The following is an 18,957-nucleotide window of genomic DNA, read 5'->3' as shown; positions in this document are numbered from 1 at the left end:
TTTTAATAGAACATAATTTCCAGTACGATTGTGCTTTGCTGACTTTAAATAAAGCTCAAAATCAAACTTTGGATTTTGTTGGAATTTGTTTACGTGAACCAGTTTTTTCCTATTGTCAACTTTATGTTGCTTTATCAAGAGCTAAAAGTTCAAAAGGTATGAAACTATTAATTCGACCGCTGACATCAGACACCGAGGATGATCACTCAACCTATAACATAGTTTATGATGAAGTTATTCAAAAAGCATTCAATTAACTGATGCCAGGTAATAATTTTTATGCTTCACATGCCACAAAAATATATGTGATGTTCACTTTATACAACTCTGTTAAATTCTAAAGTCATTTGTACCTATTTGGCACTTGCTGTTTTAATAATTGTTACTGTTGACGGTTTAGGTGTATTATTTGATGGAAAACATATGATATTTGTAGCAAAAATACTCAAGTAAGAATCTAAGGGGCAACAGCTAAAAGAATAATAATTTTGGTCATTTCGCTGATATTCTCTGTGGATAACTACTTGGTTCTTTTAAAAAAAATTAAAGGTTTGATTCTTTGTCAGTAAAGAATATAGTTTTTTAACTTAATTTTGGTGAAATAAGAAAGTTTGTGAAAAAAATGAATAATGTTTTCTCTAATGTCTAGAGTTACCATTTAGCATTGCCCTGCTATTATCTGTTTTAGTACTCTTATTACTTGTAGCGGGATTTTCTTATTTATGTTTCTTCTGATGTATTGCTCCAATGCCATCCACACCATTGTTCATTTTTTCTATGTTTACCCCTCCTTTCAGTACCTAGCAATGCCATCCTGACCTATTCAATTTTGTAATGCTTCATCATTTGGAGTCGAGATATCCATCAGTTCAGCAAGACAAACATGAAGGTGAGTTTCCTTATTAGAAGTTGAATTATATACTCATGCTTTCTAGCTTTTGATATAATTTCTTCCTACACAAGGAATGTTTCTCTGTTATTCCCTTGGACAAACGATTTTAATAACAAAGTCTTGCTTTAGACCATATAACCATCAACAAATAATATATTTGAAAAACGTATGAGAGGAAAACAAAGAAATTAGAACAACATGGTTCATGCTTTGATGTATGCTTTAGATCTCTAATTTATAGATAAATTTGTCTTTTACTAGTCTTTTATTTGGTGATGTGCTATATAATGAATTTTATCTCATTACTGTTGATCGCTATATGCTACTGAGATTATTTTAATTTAGATGGATCTATGTTATAAGATTATGGTTATCTACTGAGAATATATTGTATATCTGGATTTTTCTAAAATTGTTCTTGATAAATAAAAAAGCTTATTAGTAGATATTTATTTGATGAGTAGTGCAAAACGAATCAACCATGAAAAACTGATAGCTGTTGCAACCTGCAGGTGAGTTTAAAAATGAACACAATAACAAGTAATTTGTTTGATGGAGTTCAAGAGAAGAACTATACAGATAAATTTGTTCTTGTCAATAGCTACAATTAACTATGTATACCTCAAATTTGACAGCAATATTAGCAAGAATCTCAGTCTCCTCTATTTATAGTAAATAACTATGACATCAGCTGTGAAATCTTCACAATTATATGATGTTCTAACTACTACATTATCACCATATGAATATTTTTTTAGTCGATGTGTTTCGCGAGGATCGACCACTCCTGTAAGTTAATATGTTTTAAATATTATTATTTGTTTTGTTTTGTTTGTTTACTCTTTTAACAACTATATGTATTTTGCATCAGTTCATTTTGTTAGTTGTATCTTAACTTTTTGAGGATGGTATGATCTATAACGTTTATTATGCTCAAATCAGTTTCCAAAGCCTATATGAGTTCTGTTATATGGATTTGCAAGAAAAATTTCATGCTTTGAATGTTCTCACTCTTGAACATATACTAACATTTCTGTCTTTATCTGACGCTTGTATCTAAATCTACTTCACTCGCTCCACCCCCAAAGAAAGGGATGCGTCTTTTTTGTACTTATTACTCATTTTATTCAACAAATTTCGTTCCTATTATTAAGCTAACTTGATTTTATAATGTTTATATTAGCTGTTCTGTTCAATGAAGCTCTCTGATGTACTCTCTCGACATATTTATCTTACGCAATAATGGTGCTCAAAAGTTGTTGGATATCGTGGTTGTTATTGGTGAGGCACTTACTTATGTTCTGTCAGGGATGTATGGCATTGTTAGCCAATTGGGTGTTGGAAATGCTATCCTAATTATCCTTCAACTCTTCTTTGCTGCTATCATCCTTATGTGCTTAGATGAACTTCTTCAGGAAGATATGCTTTTGGCTTCTGGAATTTCCTTGTTCATACCTACCAATATCTGGTAAGTTTCTTACAGGCCACCATAAAGATTTTCTTGGGTTCCTCAATACAATCTTGGAGCTTTTGATTTCTCGTTTATTATATTTTGCTGTGAAAGCATTATCTAGAAAGCCTTTAGTCCCACAACCATCAATGGCAGGCGTGATGCTAAATTTGAAGGTGCTATTATTCCTTTATTCCATCATACTATTACTAGATCATATAAGATCAGTGCCATTCGAGACGCGTCCTATCAGCAAAGTCTTCCCAATCTGACAAATTTGCTTGCAAGTATGCTGATCTTCCTTCGTGATGCTAATGAAAAAATTATGCTTACATTGTGATACAACTCAACCCACGTAATGTACACTTAACTATCAAGTTAGTCTCATTTGAGCTTTCAAAGCTATTGTACTTGCAATTTACGATTCAGCTGTTCAGCAAATAATGTTCGGATTCTGAAAAAAAAGAAAATAGAACATTAAAGTGATAAATTATGAGTAAGATACCGCCATATTGTTATCTCCTTCTACTCCAAGAGAGAAGATGAAACCGTAGATAAACAGTAAGTAATGGAATGATCAGAACAATAGATTACTTTTTGACCTGTGAATCTTTTGTGTTTGCATATCTTTCCATACAAAGTCGTCATTAGAGATTTCTTTGCTATTTTGTATAATAGTAATTTCAACTTTGTGGGATTACACTGGATTTGTTATGAAAGAACTCTTAAGGACTCATGACCTTATGTTGTGATGTAAGCTTTCAAATTCATAGTTCTGGAGGAAACAAATTATACTACATTCAGAATTGGTTAGTTGGGGATGAGGTGAAGTTATTCAAATGGGAAAGATAAACAATAAATACATATAATATCTTGACTTTCACATAGATGCCGGGATAGAACTTAGTTATAGGTTTGAATGCGAGGATATGACTCTCTGATTGTGCATAAACTGAACATGTCGGTACATGCTACTCACCTTAATTTCAATTTTTTATACAGGACAAACACAAGGAGTACATCAAGTGCTACTCAGTTCACATGTAAGAGTATATTCTCATGATTTCTCACAAGATGATATAGTGTTTGACTAGGTGTTTGTTCTTTTCACCATAATTTAGATCTACTAAGAGGGTATCTATGAATTAAATAATCAAGTGAAAGATATAAGAGTCTTCTGCGGAGAAGGTTCCCAAAAGAGAACGGACTTGAGTCCGATAAGTGACTGCAGTGATCAATCCAACACTAGGTTTGGTTGATAAAAAGGCATAAAAGAATGCAAACAAGTTCACCTAAGGTTCGTATCTGCTGATCTTGTGAGATTATACACTTGTTTACCGTGAAAATGGTAACAATAATTAAATTTGTAAATGAGATTCTAAAAATTCGTGATCTATTTTTATGCTAGTCGTTAGAGTAGATGATGCTAGGAATATGAAGTTTAACAATGAAATGCGAGCTAAAACGAGGCAGTAATCAAATCGAGGGGCTTACTGCCCTGGATTCGGACTGGTCGATGGAGGACCTTGAGGTCGATATCTAGGCTCGATTTCGAGCTATCGGGGGTAATAGGGAATGGGGCAACAATTAGAATATGATCAAGCAAGGCTCTATATGGCCAATACCAAGTAATAAATGAAGAACAAGTGAAAGATTGATAAATGCTAAAGTGGCTTCGAGATAGTGAGAGCGAGCGAGCTAGAGAGAAAAGAGAGAGAGAGAGATATTATTGATCTTTGTGGAGAAATAGTTGGAGAAATATCAGCCCCTTACAAAGTAGCAAGGGTTCCCTTTATATAGAAGGGGAACCTGGCTATAGTACAATATGCATTAATTGTAAAGTATGGAGATGGGACAGCTAGACACGACGCTTCGGCATAGGCGTTGGATAGGCCGGCTCTGTCAGACTTAGCCGTGTACCTTGAGAGCTTCCCCTTCTGTTCTGGCCTCGACCTCCGTCTTATTTGAGTCGGGCCTCAACGAGCCCCGAGGGAGGGGACTCGGTCGTGGCTCCATATCCTCAAGGTCTCGAGACATTCTTCCGAAATGACTTGATAGCGAGAAATTAAGTCCTCTAATTTTGCCGCATACAGATAGTCTCCGTGTTTCCTAGAACGAAGCGATGGGAGATGATTCTGACACCTGACTCCTCGAGCTTCTTACGATGATGTCACACCAATGATGCAACCTGTGGCACGAGCTTTTGTGGCAACCAGGGTGTCCCATGGACTTTTGCATTTTGACATCATTCAAAGCACTGGCGATTCCCGTTCAAGGTGAATGTACCACCGTCGATTCGGTTTCTCAAGAACGCAGTAGTTGCGCCTGTTGGTCAATCTTCCAAAGCCTCGATGACCATGTCGTTACTCGCTATAAATGGGAGTGCCTTGGCGTTGTTTTTCCTATCCCAGTATCTTCGTTGGTTCAGTTGCCCATTTATTCTTATCATCTCCTTCTATTTTTGAACATTATGCTTGGGGCTCATGGCCTCAAGGCCGTTTGGCAGAGCTCCCGTAGGTTGTGCTATGGCTTCTTTCCAAGGCTTCCATTTGTCGCATGACCGTGCTGTCCCGTTGTTGTGTTCGCCGTTGCTATTGTTGTTGGGCCGAGACGATGACGGACGGGGAGTCGGTTCTCCCTTTCTATAAACAGTCATTCGGACTATGCACCGATGCTCACTCTTCTACTTAGGCCTGGTGTGGCACTTCATCCCTTGGGTTTTTCCTTTCCCAAAGGATAAAATGGCACTATTGGTCGTTGAGGCTGGGACCCGCCGAATCTTCAACCTTTGGCTTTGGTGGGTCATGTCTCTTTTCTCTGCCTCCTCTGCATCCCCTGCTTTTCCTCTTTTTCATCTTTTCCCTCGGAGGGGACCCCCGGGGGGATTGAGCTAGGAACCTAGAGGAGGCGGCGGTCGAAGGAGTCGCCCTCGAGGATGTGTACTCGAGGGGGCGACGCTCGGGGATGCTGATACCGGAGATGGACCTTCGAGGATGGACCGGGCTCTCGGGTTTTATCACATGTACATCCTTCCATTCCTACGCTACTGTGTAGAGATCCTTTGTAGGCTTTTGTAATTGTATGTAAGGACCCCTCGAGGGCTATTATACATGGAAATATATGAATACGAAGAAACTTTCTTGATTTCTGTTTTCAACCTTCGCCCTATTGTTGTATGCTTTCGTGCCCTTCAAGGCTTTTGAATGTTTTCCTTTGTTGTTGACCGCTGATATCTAATTCGGACGTGAGCGTTCTTTCCGATCCTCCGCCGATTGATATGGCTCTTATTCGAGCCCATTGTTATACCTCGGACCAAGCCTGAATTGATCTGATAGGCTCGGGCTGTCGGGACCTTCAAGTTGGGGGCCTGCTTTGAATCTGATGCAGATAGCTTTTTAAAGCATAGTGGATAGACTTCTGTTGAGGGGCTGCCTTATGCTCAGGCGATGCCTCGAGCTCTCCTAGAGCTTTCACAATCGGAGCTTCGCGCGCTTATTTTTCTTTTTGAGAAAGGGAAATCATGAGATCAGGTACCACCTCGAGTTAAATGATGGCGTTGAAGGCTTCTCAAAGCCTTACTTCTCTTTCGGCGGAGATCCTCAAGGTCGGGCACTACCTCGAGACTAGAGACAATGCAGTTGACTCTTTGAGGCCTAACTTCTTGTCGATGGATGCCTCTGGGGTTGGGTACCACTCTGGGATCTGCATCAAGGCCGTTAGCCTCCAGGGCTTACTTTGGACAGGAAAATCGTCGTTGTTTCCTACATATATATGGGGTGGCCTTTGTTTCTTTGAGAGATATCATTATTCTGGATAGCTATCCCTCTGCCTTGGCATTGGGTTCTTCGTCTCTTCAAGTGCAAAAAACATTGGAGCACGTCTTTGCCTTAGTCTGTCGATTCTACAATGGCCATGGCAACTACTACGGGGCCGGCCCGGCAAGGAGGGGAGAGTTCCACGCACAACATTCAGGATCCGTGGGAGTTCACTATGAAGTCTGTGTCTTTGATTAGAGAGGAACATCTGGAGATGGTGAGGAAATACTGCAGATGGAGCGAGGGGGTGATGATGTGGGCGCTTTCCCCAGGTGAGAGCATTACGGACTCTGCTGATGGATTCTTGAGCGTATACCTATATCCCTTTGCATTTGGCCCCCTCGACAGGGTTGTGCGTGATTTCTGCTTGAAGTATTAGGTTACTTTAGCGCAGATACATCCATCATTTTGGCGAGTGGTGCTGATGATGAGGTTCTTTGCGGAGAAGGCTGGGCTTGAATTCATGCTCAGCCACCTTGTCAGGTTGTACCGACCCTTTCACCACTGAGGCCTGTTAACCTTGCGGTGTCATTCGGCAATGCCTTTTGTTGTCGATGATGAAGAAAGTGAGGACCAAAAGTGGGCCAGTCGATTCGTTCGGGTCCGGACGGCTGACATTATCCCCGTAGAGCTTATGCCGTTTACCGAGGGTTGGAATTACGCTCGTGAGCGGAATGTCTGGCGCTTTCTCAGATTTTGCTTATAGCGAAAGTCAGTTGAGTAATCATGTTTTCCCCCTTTGTAGCAACTTCATGGATGTCGGGCGAAGTTCTTGATCTGCCCGGCTGGGTCCAGAGGTTGGTGACCCATTTGACCTGTGACGAGCATAGGTGGCAAGCTGTGTCCTGTAGCAGATGGGAAGAGAAACACCGAGGTATACGCGTACGATGCCTTTACCTTGGTCTTCGTACATTTGAGATGACACTTTCCTTTTTCCTTTGCACTGGCTTTGCCGTTGCAGGTATCGGGCGGTTCCTAAGGGTGAGGATGTGTTCTTTCGGAAAGGGGAAGGAATCGTCGGCCTCCGATCTGAGGGGTGATGGAGACAAATGGGATCCGTATCAGCAGTGCGATGGAGCTTTTAGTGGAGCTAAACGGGCTTGTGTCTTCAAGGAGAGGACATCATTCGAGCCTATTGTTCTCAGGGCGTTTGATTCCCGGACGGTGGTTCCTCTGAGTGAATATGCTTTGCCCGAGGTCGGTTCTCCTAAGACCGAAGAGGCAGGATCAACAGGAGTGTGCTCTACCTTCGAGGAAGTCTGTCGGCTTCACTTCATGGTGAGTTTTGGCACAGTTCTTCTGTATTTCGCATCCTCCTTTCTTTATTGAGTTTTCCTTTTGCAGACCTTTGATAGGCTCAGGTCTGAGTTGCTCTGTCAAGTGGCCAGGATTCGGAAAGCTCTGGATGAGGGTGAGTCCCTCAGGCTCCTTAGCGAGGAGAAGGAGGTTGAGTTGTTGCATTGGCGATATGAGGCGTACCGGAGCTCGAATTACGAGAGCTTTTTGACGAAGCAGGTAACCTTTTATAGTATGCGCTTCGCTCTTTTCAACCCTTAAGGTTACCCCTTTTTTCCTATCTTAGCTGCAGAAAAAGATGGAGGCCTTGGAGTACTTTAAGGGAGACACTGACCGCGTCAAGAATGCTTACGGTGAACTAAGGGCTCAGGTGCAGGTTCAAGCTTTGGAGGAGAAAGGTGCCTTGGCCAAGGTTCCTGCCTTCGAGGCGTAACTCCACTTGGCTCGTGACACCGCTATAGTTCAAGTGGATATGATTGGGAATATCGAGTCCGATCTCTCGAAGATCAAGGCTGAGATAATTGATGCCCAGGCTGAAGCAGCATTAAGCTGAACCAAGGCTGATCAGGAGATGGCTATTCGTGTGAAGGACACTGCTGATGCCCAAGTCGAGTTGAAGCAGGCCCTCGACCGTGAGAAGAGGATCGAGGAATATGTTCGTTGCAGATCCTGAAGAGAGGCACTCGAGGAGATCAGCGCTAGGGACTTCGTTCTCTCGGAGGAGTTGGCTCGAGTAAGGGCGGACGAGCGCGACGCTTGGTCCCTTCTTGCCGACGTCATGGAGAGCAAATCTGGGGATGGTAGGCCATAGCCTTTTGGAGCGTAGATTTTGCCACTTTTCCATATTGTACTTGATATTTGCAGAGCATGTTTGTAGATGGAGAGAGCACCTTTTGCGTATGTAAAATATGAGAAAACTTGAAGTGTTATCCTTTTTGTATCTCTTTCTTCATTGCTTTCGACCAGGCAAGCTGGTTTTTATGTTTGGTGGGAGCCTTGTGGATCCAGAGCTTACTAGATAGTCTTGGAGGCTTTTAAGTGAGACTTTTGATGTGAGTAGGCGTTGGGGTCTCCGCGTTTTGCCCAGCTGTTTAGGCTTAGTCTCCGAGTCAGGCCTTGACTCGAGCTTGCTTGACTTTTAATCTTCTGTGCCTGTGTGGGCGGATAGTAATTGTTCTTATTTCTTGCCCTTGGGCATTTTCTGTCTCAACTATTTTGGGTTCATTCTACGAGTCGCGTTGCGACTCGAGCTTTCATTGACCCTCAAGTTCTTTCGCGCCCGCATGGGCGGATGGCAATAACTTTTGTGCTTCGGGTCGAAGTGACCTTTCAAGTGTGGCCCGGAGGCTTGTTTGGTTGGAAACAATGGCATTTATGCCGCGCCCTTAGGCATATTGTAGTTAACTATTTTGGATCCGGTCTCCGTATTGGGTTATGACTCGAGCTCATTTTAATCCTCAAGTTTTCAATTTTTCGAGTTGGCGAGCTCTTACACTGTTTGTTCATTGAGACCTTTTAGTGTGCGGCCCGGAGGCTCATTTGGCTGGCGACAATGGCTCTTATGTTTTTGCCCGTGGTCTTTTTGTAGGCTTTGTTTTCCTCTCGTTAAGTTTTTTTTTTAAATAATTTTGCCTAACCCGTCGTCGGTTCTAGAAGAACCTCAATTTCAAGTCGTTAGCGGCGATATTCGAGCACCTCATAAGGTTCTTATCTCGTAAGCCGAGTAGCTCGAAGCCTTGTGATTTGGAGCTGACATGGTCGAAGCTTGTTTGCCAGTTGAGGGAAGCCTATTTTAACCGGTTCTTTTCGAAGTATATTCGAAGTAATGGCCTGCAATTTTGTTAGCGACAGTCGGGCGTCCTCGAGTCACGTTAATTTGGCTGGAGTAGCCATTTTAACCATAGTCATATGTGTTTGGCCAGAGCCATTTTTGATCCCGAATGATAGTTTAGGCGTCTATACCGAGGGTATGCCCTTTCAGGATTCTTACAAATGCGACGTATAACCTAAACTTCCAGATTTTGAGTTTTATGCCTGTTGAAAGGTTTTGCCAAATTTTCATGCTTGTTGAGGTCTTACAGTTTGTCATGTCTGTTGAGGTCTTACAGTTTGTCATGCCTGTTGAGGTCTTACAGTTTCCCATGCCTGCTGAGGTCTTACAGTTTGTGTTGCCATATAGAATAGATCTGGGTACACCGAGTCTGCCCGCTCGGGGTCTTACAGCTTCAGGTTTCCCAGTGTTCGGCGATTAGAGATAGTCTCTGAGTCATCGAGTTTGCTTCGACTCGAAGGCCGTTACTCGTGAGCTCGGAGTTACCTTGACGAGGCTTTATGAGCCTGGAGTTCCGACCCTGAGGTCGTGCGAGTGCCAAATTATTGACACTAAGTATCCAAGTATTTCGAGACGCATTTGGCGGGGAGGTCCCTGCCGATAGTATACTGAAATTTCCTTCTTTGGAGTATGAGATGCTGAAAGATATCCTTTTATTGCTTGGCGTAAATACATACCGTTTCGTTGTTGTGAGCTCAGCCCATGCGAGCGCAGCTTTCGGAACCATTTGGTCCGGTACATGATTCCTTATTGACGCTCAGTCAGCCGTTCCTCGGTCCTTCTGAGCAGATGGCGCCTCCAGAAAGGGGGGGGGTGCCCTTCATCGTTTGATTGCAAAAGAAGGCCTGTGATCATGTTGGATCCTCCCTAGGGGTACGTTGCTCTGCTAAGTGCCTTACTGGCGAAACCCTCTTTGGGGCGGAAGTCCAGCTGAGGGGAAAGAGTGCGGTGGCTCCTGTTAGGGCCTCGAGGGCTCTGGGTAGAGTTAGATCCTCCGAACGCCCTAACCCGGTGTCTGCATACATGTTAGTGAAAAATAACGAAGAAGGGAGGTAGTTTTCCTTTACCGCGGGATGTGTAGGTGATGTTTCGAGGTTTGGTATATTCCCGCTGTTTTGGGGAGTGGATTCTAGTACAGCCCTCCGATGTGTTTAATCGGGCTTGGCCGATAATGTGGTTCGCTTACCTTCTCACTCTTTCGAGGGTGGAGATGTTGATACCAGCGATGCGTCATGTGACGCGGGATTTCCCCTTGTCGCATATTGCTTCCTGCTGACGGTTTTAATTCTATCCATTGTGTAGGATTTTGTCCTTTTGGCGAAGTGGGGGCGGACCCGTCCTTAGGTGATGCGCCCGCGATCATCTGGATAAGGCGTTCGTGCCTTGCGCCTATTTCGACGATATGGAACTCGGTGTTCTGGCCTAGGCCAGTCATGCCGTACTGAGAAAACGGTCTTTCTCCTCGCCGTAGCGATCGCCGTTTGGAATTTGTCAAAGATTTAGGAGGTGGTTGTGTTTTGACCCGGTGGTCCGAGTCATACCGTCATCCTTGGCCCGCCAATGCTGATCTTGCCACCTGTACTCATGTGCACATGTTTTATTTAAAATGGACCGAGTGAGGAAGGAGGTTACCAATACGTCATTGCGAGGTCGAGACGAGGTCTCGGTACCCTCTTTGCTGAATGTAAGGGCATCCTCGGGGTATATCCCCAGATCTGCCTTTCTCTGGTGGCGAGAAATTTTGCTCTCCTTTTTACAAGTTCTTGGAAAAGGTCATCAGTCCTCCATCATTGCGGTGATGCGCTGTGGCACGCTTGCTTCGTTACTCTTGGCTGCATTCCGTACTAGGGACTGAACTTGAATTCGGTCGCTCGTCAGTTCTTGGCGGTAATTTTTGCTGAGCGGCTTGGCGTCTTTCCTTCGGAGATGGTGGCTACCTTCGACCCCGCCGCCACACTTGATATGTATTTCTCGTGCTAGGCTGCGACGCCTTTGCGAGGAATTCCACCGAATTGGTCAGAGCCATTTGACGTCACCGGCTTCGCCTACGGCAAGCATGATGCTTGGTATAGCGATGTGGAAATTGTACTCTGGTGGACGAGATGCTCTTGCCGGCCATGTGCCCTCATCGAATTTGGTTTTGGTAACTATCCCTCGAGGATTTAGCCCTCGGGCCATTCTTCGATCGGTGAGAGGTAGATTGCATCTCGAGACGTTCCTCCTGTTTGCGGCGCACGGGCGGTACCTCGCTCTGTTTGGCATTGGTTTCTTTGCCAGGAGCCTTTTAGGTAAGTTGATCCTGAGGGGGCTCCCGGGCGGTCATCCATAACTCTGGTTTGCGACTGATACCGGGTATGGGTATCCGACCAGGTGTTGAATGGGTACCTGATCAAGCTTTGTTTGTACTGCCCTGAAATCGTTGGGCTCGGTTTGTTTAGGCTTCGAGTGAAGGCCTGTATTGCCCAGTCATCCGAGACCGGGGGTAATCCTGTTCGTTCCATTGGGAATTGAGGTGCGAATTCCCGTAGCATTTTATTCTCCCTTTGCTCGGCCCTAGATGCGTCGGGCTTTCTCGTCGTCATTTCGATGGCGCCGTCGTATGCCTTTATGAAGGAGTTTGCCAGTACGGTAGGTGAGTTTATGAAGTCGGGCGCTAGGTTATGACGCCATATCACAGTCCCTTTCGAGAATGTTTCCCCGAACTTCTTCAATAATATGGGATTGAACTCGTCATCCCGTTTGCCTTTTCACGTGCACGTGTAGGCGGCGATGTGTTTGTTCGGATCTGAGGTTTCGTTGTACTCAGGGAGCTCTAGCATTCCGGACTTCTTTGAAATGGGTTTCGGGGCCACTTCCTCGAGGAACGGCCATCACACGAACTTCCACAAACCTGATTCAATCCTTTTGGAGAGATCCCCAAGTACCTTTGCAATGGTAGGGTCTATAGGGATACCGACCCGTTACTGCTTGATTCCTCGGGTTCTTGCTCGGCGGGGGAGCTGTTTCTGGTACTGCCGTGCTGGGAGTCTTCGGATGGCTTTGTAACTAAGCGATGGCCAACTGTTGTGCCTGCAATATTTCAAAAATAACATGAAGACTAACTTCCTGTTCTTCTCGGGCTGAGGTTCTTTAGGCTTCCTGTCGGTCGATGTGCCGTACGCTCCCGTCGGTGTGTGAGGTTTCGTCGACTGGTCATACGTCTTGTGAGTCCTTGTCTGCTGGAATTGGTCCGAGCGTGTCATTGGGATTTTGTGGTTGCATTCTGGTAGCTGGAACAACCACGCCGTTTTCCCCATAGTTTTCGAGGTTGTCGTTCTCGATTCGGTTCACTGAGCCAAACATTTTGACCTGAAATCAAGAGATCTTGGATAATAAAAAGTGTGAAATATAACTTGCGTTTTTGTGATGGAACCAGCAAGAAAATAATCACTATTATTTTTAGCCCCACGGTGGGTGCCAAAGTGTTTACAGTGAAAATGGTAACAACAATTAAATTTGTAAATGAGATTCTAAAAATACGTGATCTATTTTTATGCTAGTTGTTAGAGCAGATGATGCCAGGAATATGAAGTTTAACGATGAAATGCGAGCTAAAATGAGGCAGTAATCAAACCGAGGGGCTTACTGCCCTGGCTTCGGACTGGTCGATGGAGGACCTCGAGGTCGATATCTGGGCTCGATTTTGAGCTATCAGGGGTAATCGAGAATGGTACAACAATTAGAATATGATCAAGCAAGGCTCTATACAGCCAATACCAAGCAATAAATGAAGAACAAGTGAAAGATTGATAAATGCTAAAGTAGCTTCAATCTAGTGAGAGCAAGCGAGTTAGAGAGAAGAGAGAGAGAGAGAGAGAGAGATAATTGATCTTTGTGGAGAAATAGTTGGAGTAACATCAGCCCCTTACAAAGTAGCAAGGGTTCCCTTTATATAGGAGGGGAACCCGACTATAGTACAACATGCATTAATTGCAAAGTATGGAGATGGGACGGCTAGACGCGATGCTTCGGCATAGGCGCTGGATAGGCCGGCTCTGTCAAACTTAGCCGTGTAACTTGGGAGCTTCCCCTTCTGTTCTGGCCTCGACCTCCGTCTTCTACGAGTCGGGCCTCGACGAGCCCCGAGAGAGGGGACTCGGTCGTAGTTCCACGTCCTCGGAGTCTCGAGGCATTCTTCCGAAATGACTTGATAGCGTGAAATTAAGTCCTCTGATTTCATTGCATACAACACTACATCAAAGTTTCTGATTAAAAAATCTATGACTTAAAGCCATGAAAGCTGATGTGAAATGTGATCTAATCGAAAAAACAGAAAGAAAAATAAATATTATGGTCCTTTGTTCAACTTTGTCACATTAATATTTTTAATAGTTAGAACAATAATGTTATTAATCTAGATAGTCATATACTTTTTCTGCAGCATCTTTGTTGATCAGGTTTGTCAAATTGCTCCTACTCGGTCTGCTGACTCACACTCCCTATAAAGGCCATCTGGTATTTTCGCTTTTGGGTAAATGGTGGGCAATATCCGATTTCACTTCTCTTTCCCGTACGATTATTCAGGTCACACTCTATTTATCTTTCTGTTTAGTTTCACTCTGTTCTTCGAGTTTCTTGTTACAACAAATTTGTGTTTGATCAGCTTCGGGGTGACATCAGTTTATATTGTAATATTTCCATTGCCTCCTTGCTCTTCTCCTTCTGTGTGTGTAGCTTCTGTGTTTCTGTTTTAGCCTCTACCCTTAGGTGTCTGACAAAATTATTCAATGAATTAAGCTTTTTCCCTGCAGTGGGGTACAAGTACAATAATCAAATTTGAGGTGAAGCATTTAGACATTCCTTAAATTTTTTAACTAAAAATTAGCAAGAAATTACATTGACCTACTATATATTAAAATCTTGGAGGAGAAAAAATAAAAATAAAAAATATGAAGAAAGATAAAAATTGCAGAAGGGAAATGGTAAAATAATTTATAGGAACCTTTGATTAGGTGATACAGTGCATTTGAATTGATGTTCCAACTTATGTGATGATGAAAGTGTATAAATTGTTCGAAATATATATGCTTACGGATAAAAAATCCCACAACACCAACTTGATGACATTAGCAAATAAGATTGTTATAATGTAATCTAAATGAAATCTGTCAATATCTCCATTCTTTCTAAAAGTCGCATATTTTTTTGCTTTTGCTCTTATGTTGGTAGGGACTGTGTAAACACCGTGCTCTTCAACTGAAGTTTCTGTGTGGAATTGGCTACTGTCATGTTGGTGCCCTCTCATTGGTGATAAACAACTTCAATAAAATGTGTCATGTTACTCATTTCAAGACTTCTCAAAATCTCTTCGGAAATAGAACAACACATCCTTATCTTATTCAGACCATTGTGTACAATAATGGCAGTGATGAATGTAAGATGAGGCATCTTCTCTGGTTTGACCCTACTCTGGACTTCCATTGTGTACTATAATTTCAAAAAAGTTTCAAGTTGAACAAATTTATGTAAGCACAACATATTTTAGATTAAGATATAGTTAATGACGATCAATACTCTTTTGAATGCAAATTTTTTGTGAATAAGGTTCCGATAAGGGTATACAAGAACGCGAATCAGATAAACAATTTCTTTTCCAGTTGAGAGGACAATGTAAGAACTTTCTTGCACATAGAATGCAGATAACTGGGCGACTATAAGAGGCTTGGACAAGATAAACTGCACAAGTGCACCATTTTGTAGCATGTTATACGAATTTTAGTTTAGATGCTTGTCAATGAAAACCTCCTTTCTCTTGCTCATGTTTCCACCACTATCCACTGTTGGGATCAGTATACTGCTTGTTGCTTTCTGTCATAATCAAGGGCCAAACCAGTTTTGGACTTACAGTTATACTTTTGCAACAAATAAAGTAGCAAACATAATTGCTCAGAAAATTAATACTTCAGCTGTAAACTACTCCATGCAGCTTCTTGAATCAACTGCTTCAAATAATCATAGAGGAGATGCAAAAACTTTACAGAGGTGCTTATCACGTACAAGGTAGAAAACTCTCGAATTTCAAGTGTTTGATAGATGTTCCGAAACTCTAGAGTTCATCTAAAGTTCTTTCGTAAATGATATTTGCTCACTATCCTGTTTTCTCATTTTTGTGCTACAATGTATTTCTCTCTTTTATGACATTCATCTACTAACAATAAATCCATTGTTCCTAGAAGTTGAAATAGGTACTTCTGAAATACAGTTAATATATCAGAATGTTGCCTGGTGGTTCTACTTTTTCCATTCTGCTAATTTGTATTACACACATGTGCTAAGATATTTTTTACTTGTGTATTTTTCAGATTAGCTTGTTGTCTCTGCCATAAGGCAAAAACATTCTACTTCCTAAGAACACAAGTATTAGGGAACTGGTAGAATTGTAGCACTTTGTACTCTTGGTTTTGAAACATTTTGAATCAAATTGTATAGATTTCTTCCAGCTTTGTTTCATGATTTGTAAACAAAAGTTTTTTTTTATGTTAAATAAAAGGCGAAATGGCTTCCTGGCCACTTAAACTTATAGGGCTTTTGAAAGCCGATACACAAACTTTAGTTTTTCCCATTTAAACACTTAAACTTGTGAAACCTATAACTAATAAATACCTTTGACCATTGACTATGCTTATGCGGCGGTAGCTTATCTGACGTGGACATAGTGCATATAAGTCATATTCAAATGGCGTGTGTATCTGTTACTATTCATTAAAAAGATTGTAAAATCAAAAAAATAAACAAAAACTATAAGGAAAACCAAAAAAGAAGAAGAAATCCCATCTGCCGATTTCCATAATAGAAACACCCCCTAGATCCCGTCTTCTACACACCACCCTTGTATCTTCGCACTATCCCCAACGACTAGAAATAAGGCTTCACCCATAACCCACAGCAATGACCAAACGAACCCAACCAATCCTTTCTCCCCTTCTACGCCTAACAGCGCTCCCCCCTCTTCGGATTTTGAGCTTTTCTTGTTCTCAATCTAAAAGCTAGCTGCCTACCACTAGAAACGGCTGCAAGATAAACACACATACACTCAAGGGACAGAGAAACAGATCTGGGGGGTGAGAATGAGAGAAAAGGAGATGGGGAAGTGAGCAAAAAAACAAAGGGACAAAGATATTTTTGTGGTTGTTCGGTTTGAGTGTTGAGGACGTTCGAGATCGCCAGCGAGTTGTTTTTTTTCCGGTTCGTGGTACAATTTCCAGATTTCTGTTGATCATATATTATTCATATTTTTACTCATTTTCTTTAATTCACTTGAACAATTCTAAGTATCCGTTGTTGTTCGTTTGTGTTTGATTTTTTCTGTTGTAGTACCGTGTAAATTATTTGTGGCCCTCTTCTTGGTTAATTTGGTTTGCTGGGTAATTTTGGTACCTTGAGTTAGGTAAAAGTTGCATAGCTATGGTGAAGAAGAAAATAAGGGAAATAGGAGAAAAATTAGAAATTAATAAATTTATTCCAGCACATCTATTGGGTTTGTTTTCGCGCCCTTGACGTGTAACAATCCCATTGGTCATTTGCTGACTGGATGGACACGTCTGTGAATGTGTAATACACACGCGTAGGGTCAAGGGTCAAATGTGTTTATTAGTTAAGGGTTTCACGAGTTTGAGTGTTCAAATGGGAAAGTCCTAAGTTTGTGTATCGGCTTTCAAAAGCCTTACAAGTTTATGTGGCCAGGAAGCTATTACGCCTAAATAAAATTAATAAGGTTCTTAGGCCCGGGCACAGCCCGGGCTACCTCCAACAAGTATTGTAAAAAGTCCGGCAATTTTTTGTTGGAGCATGAGCTTTTGTTGAAATTAATCTTTGCATAAGACAACCAACTATATGCCTCACTATTCAAACTCAATGCATTAATTTAAGCACAAGAAGTTTCTGCCAAAATAAGATTAAATGAAATAATTGTTTATGTTGAGTACATCAGATCAAAGATATAAGAAAAAAGTAAAAGAAAGAAAAATTTCAGAAATAGGCCATGACTTTTTGATCGAAATCTTCTCCTCCCATGTGAATTTATTCATTTGTAATTATCAGAACCTCAAAAACACCTTAATATAAAACACCTAAAATATATTGTTCTTCTTGTTGGACTTGATTAGATCATTGAACGAAAGTAAAATAGTTGGGGCTGTCGATCATTGGAGATCAAAATGTGATTGACTCAAACAGGACAACATTGCTACAAAATTATACATTTTTACTGTTGCTACTTTTCATATTATTCGATAAGGAATAATGCAATTTAGTGCCTGCAAAATAAATATTTGGTGGTTACGTAATTGAAAAGTCACCACCTTAATGAAGAGAGTTTTATGTACGCCTCCTAAAATTAGAAAATTAATTTTCACATTCCTAATTAATTGCAGCGGTTGAATTGCATTGAATAGATTGGAACAATTACATTGAGTTGAACGGAAAGTGTGACTTTTGGATTTCTAAACGTAAACATTAATTTAATAAAATGGAAAAATGAGAGAAAAGCCAAAAAAAGGAGAAAAAAGATAAGTGAGTTTCTTGGACAAAGAGAGGTGTCACCTCATTTTTCTATTGCCCTCTTTTATAATATATAATTGAAGATTACTCGGCTCATATATTGTGTTTATATATATTTGTCGACAATTGGTTTTCGATTGATTGGTTATGTAAATTCCCAAAATCCTATATAAAGATATAATAAAGAATGGGTATACTTATGTTCTATATATTGATGGAGTAAAAAATATTTATATAATCAAATTGCTTAAAAGGTAATAACATTAACTTAGAAAAAATAGCCTGTAGCATATTATAATATGTTAATCGTATAGTGTAAAATATTATTAAATTATTAGTATATAGTATGACTTATGTTAGGAACATGTCCAAAAGTTCAACTGAGTTCGATTTGATGAAAAGTTGTATATACTCAAATAACTCTATTTATACTATACTCTAATAAGTACTTTATCCGTCCCTTCTTAATCATTATGTTTCTCTTTTTGAGAGTCAATTTGATTAATTTTTAAAATTGAATTAAATTAGATCAACTCAATATTTTATAATTAATGCGTAGATATTTTAAAACTATAAATTTAATTTTTCACTAATATTAAAATATTAATTAAAGTCCACATAATTTTGATCTCAAACATGAAAAGCAGCCGATATTATGGAAGGGAGGAAGTAGGCAAAATATACTGTCATTCTGGAAGCTTGAGTAGGACAAGGAAAATAATGCAGGAATTTAGGCACGTTGCTGAAAAGTGATGGAAAAAACTGCCTTTTCTAGAACTTCTTTGTCCAAATAAGAAGCCATAATCCGTGAGCTCCTTTCACACTTGTCTTTCAAAGAAAGTGTACAAATGGAAAAAGTGAAAGGTTGTGATTGGTGAAATAAAGAGAGAGAGAGAGAAGCCACATTATAGTAAGACAAAGAAACAGCAAACGTGAGGATGTGATGCAGTACTCATCATAAATAGAGATCGAATTAATAGAAAGACGAGGAATTAATAACTTAAAAGAAAAAAGGGGCCTGTACTGTTGTTTGAGGTAGAGTTCAATCTGAAAGTTCAGCTGGTTGAATTATAGAAGCTTCCAGTACGTCCAAGTACACTGAATCAGTATTTGGACACCCTTAATAATTATCCAG

General features: G+C 41.1%; 1 protein-coding gene across 10 annotated transcripts in view; it reads left to right on the top strand.

The window, feature by feature from the left end:
* Window positions 1-14,874, top strand: part of LOC104222128 (uncharacterized) — a 43,190-nt gene extending 28,316 nt beyond the window's left edge. For all 10 annotated transcript variants that reach the window (XM_070163171.1, XM_070163169.1, XM_070163168.1 and 7 more), the window contains 5 exons: window positions 798-889; window positions 2,201-2,360; window positions 3,345-3,385; window positions 13,705-13,847; window positions 14,493-14,874. In XM_070163171.1, the coding sequence (XP_070019272.1) occupies window positions 835-889; window positions 2,201-2,360; window positions 3,345-3,385; window positions 13,705-13,847; window positions 14,493-14,756 (663 nt within the window). In that variant the 5' untranslated portion in view covers window positions 798-834 and the 3' untranslated portion in view covers window positions 14,757-14,874. The remainder of the gene's footprint in view (window positions 1-797; window positions 890-2,200; window positions 2,361-3,344; window positions 3,386-13,704; window positions 13,848-14,492) is intronic.
* Window positions 14,875-18,957: the final 4,083 nt, after the last annotated feature.

This window comes from Nicotiana sylvestris, chromosome 12 (genome assembly GCF_000393655.2).
Source record: "Nicotiana sylvestris chromosome 12, ASM39365v2, whole genome shotgun sequence".
Taxonomy (NCBI): Eukaryota; Viridiplantae; Streptophyta; class Magnoliopsida; order Solanales; family Solanaceae; genus Nicotiana; species Nicotiana sylvestris.
The sequence above is the reverse complement of the archived record's forward strand: the minus strand, read 5'-3'. Positions and strand labels throughout refer to the sequence as shown.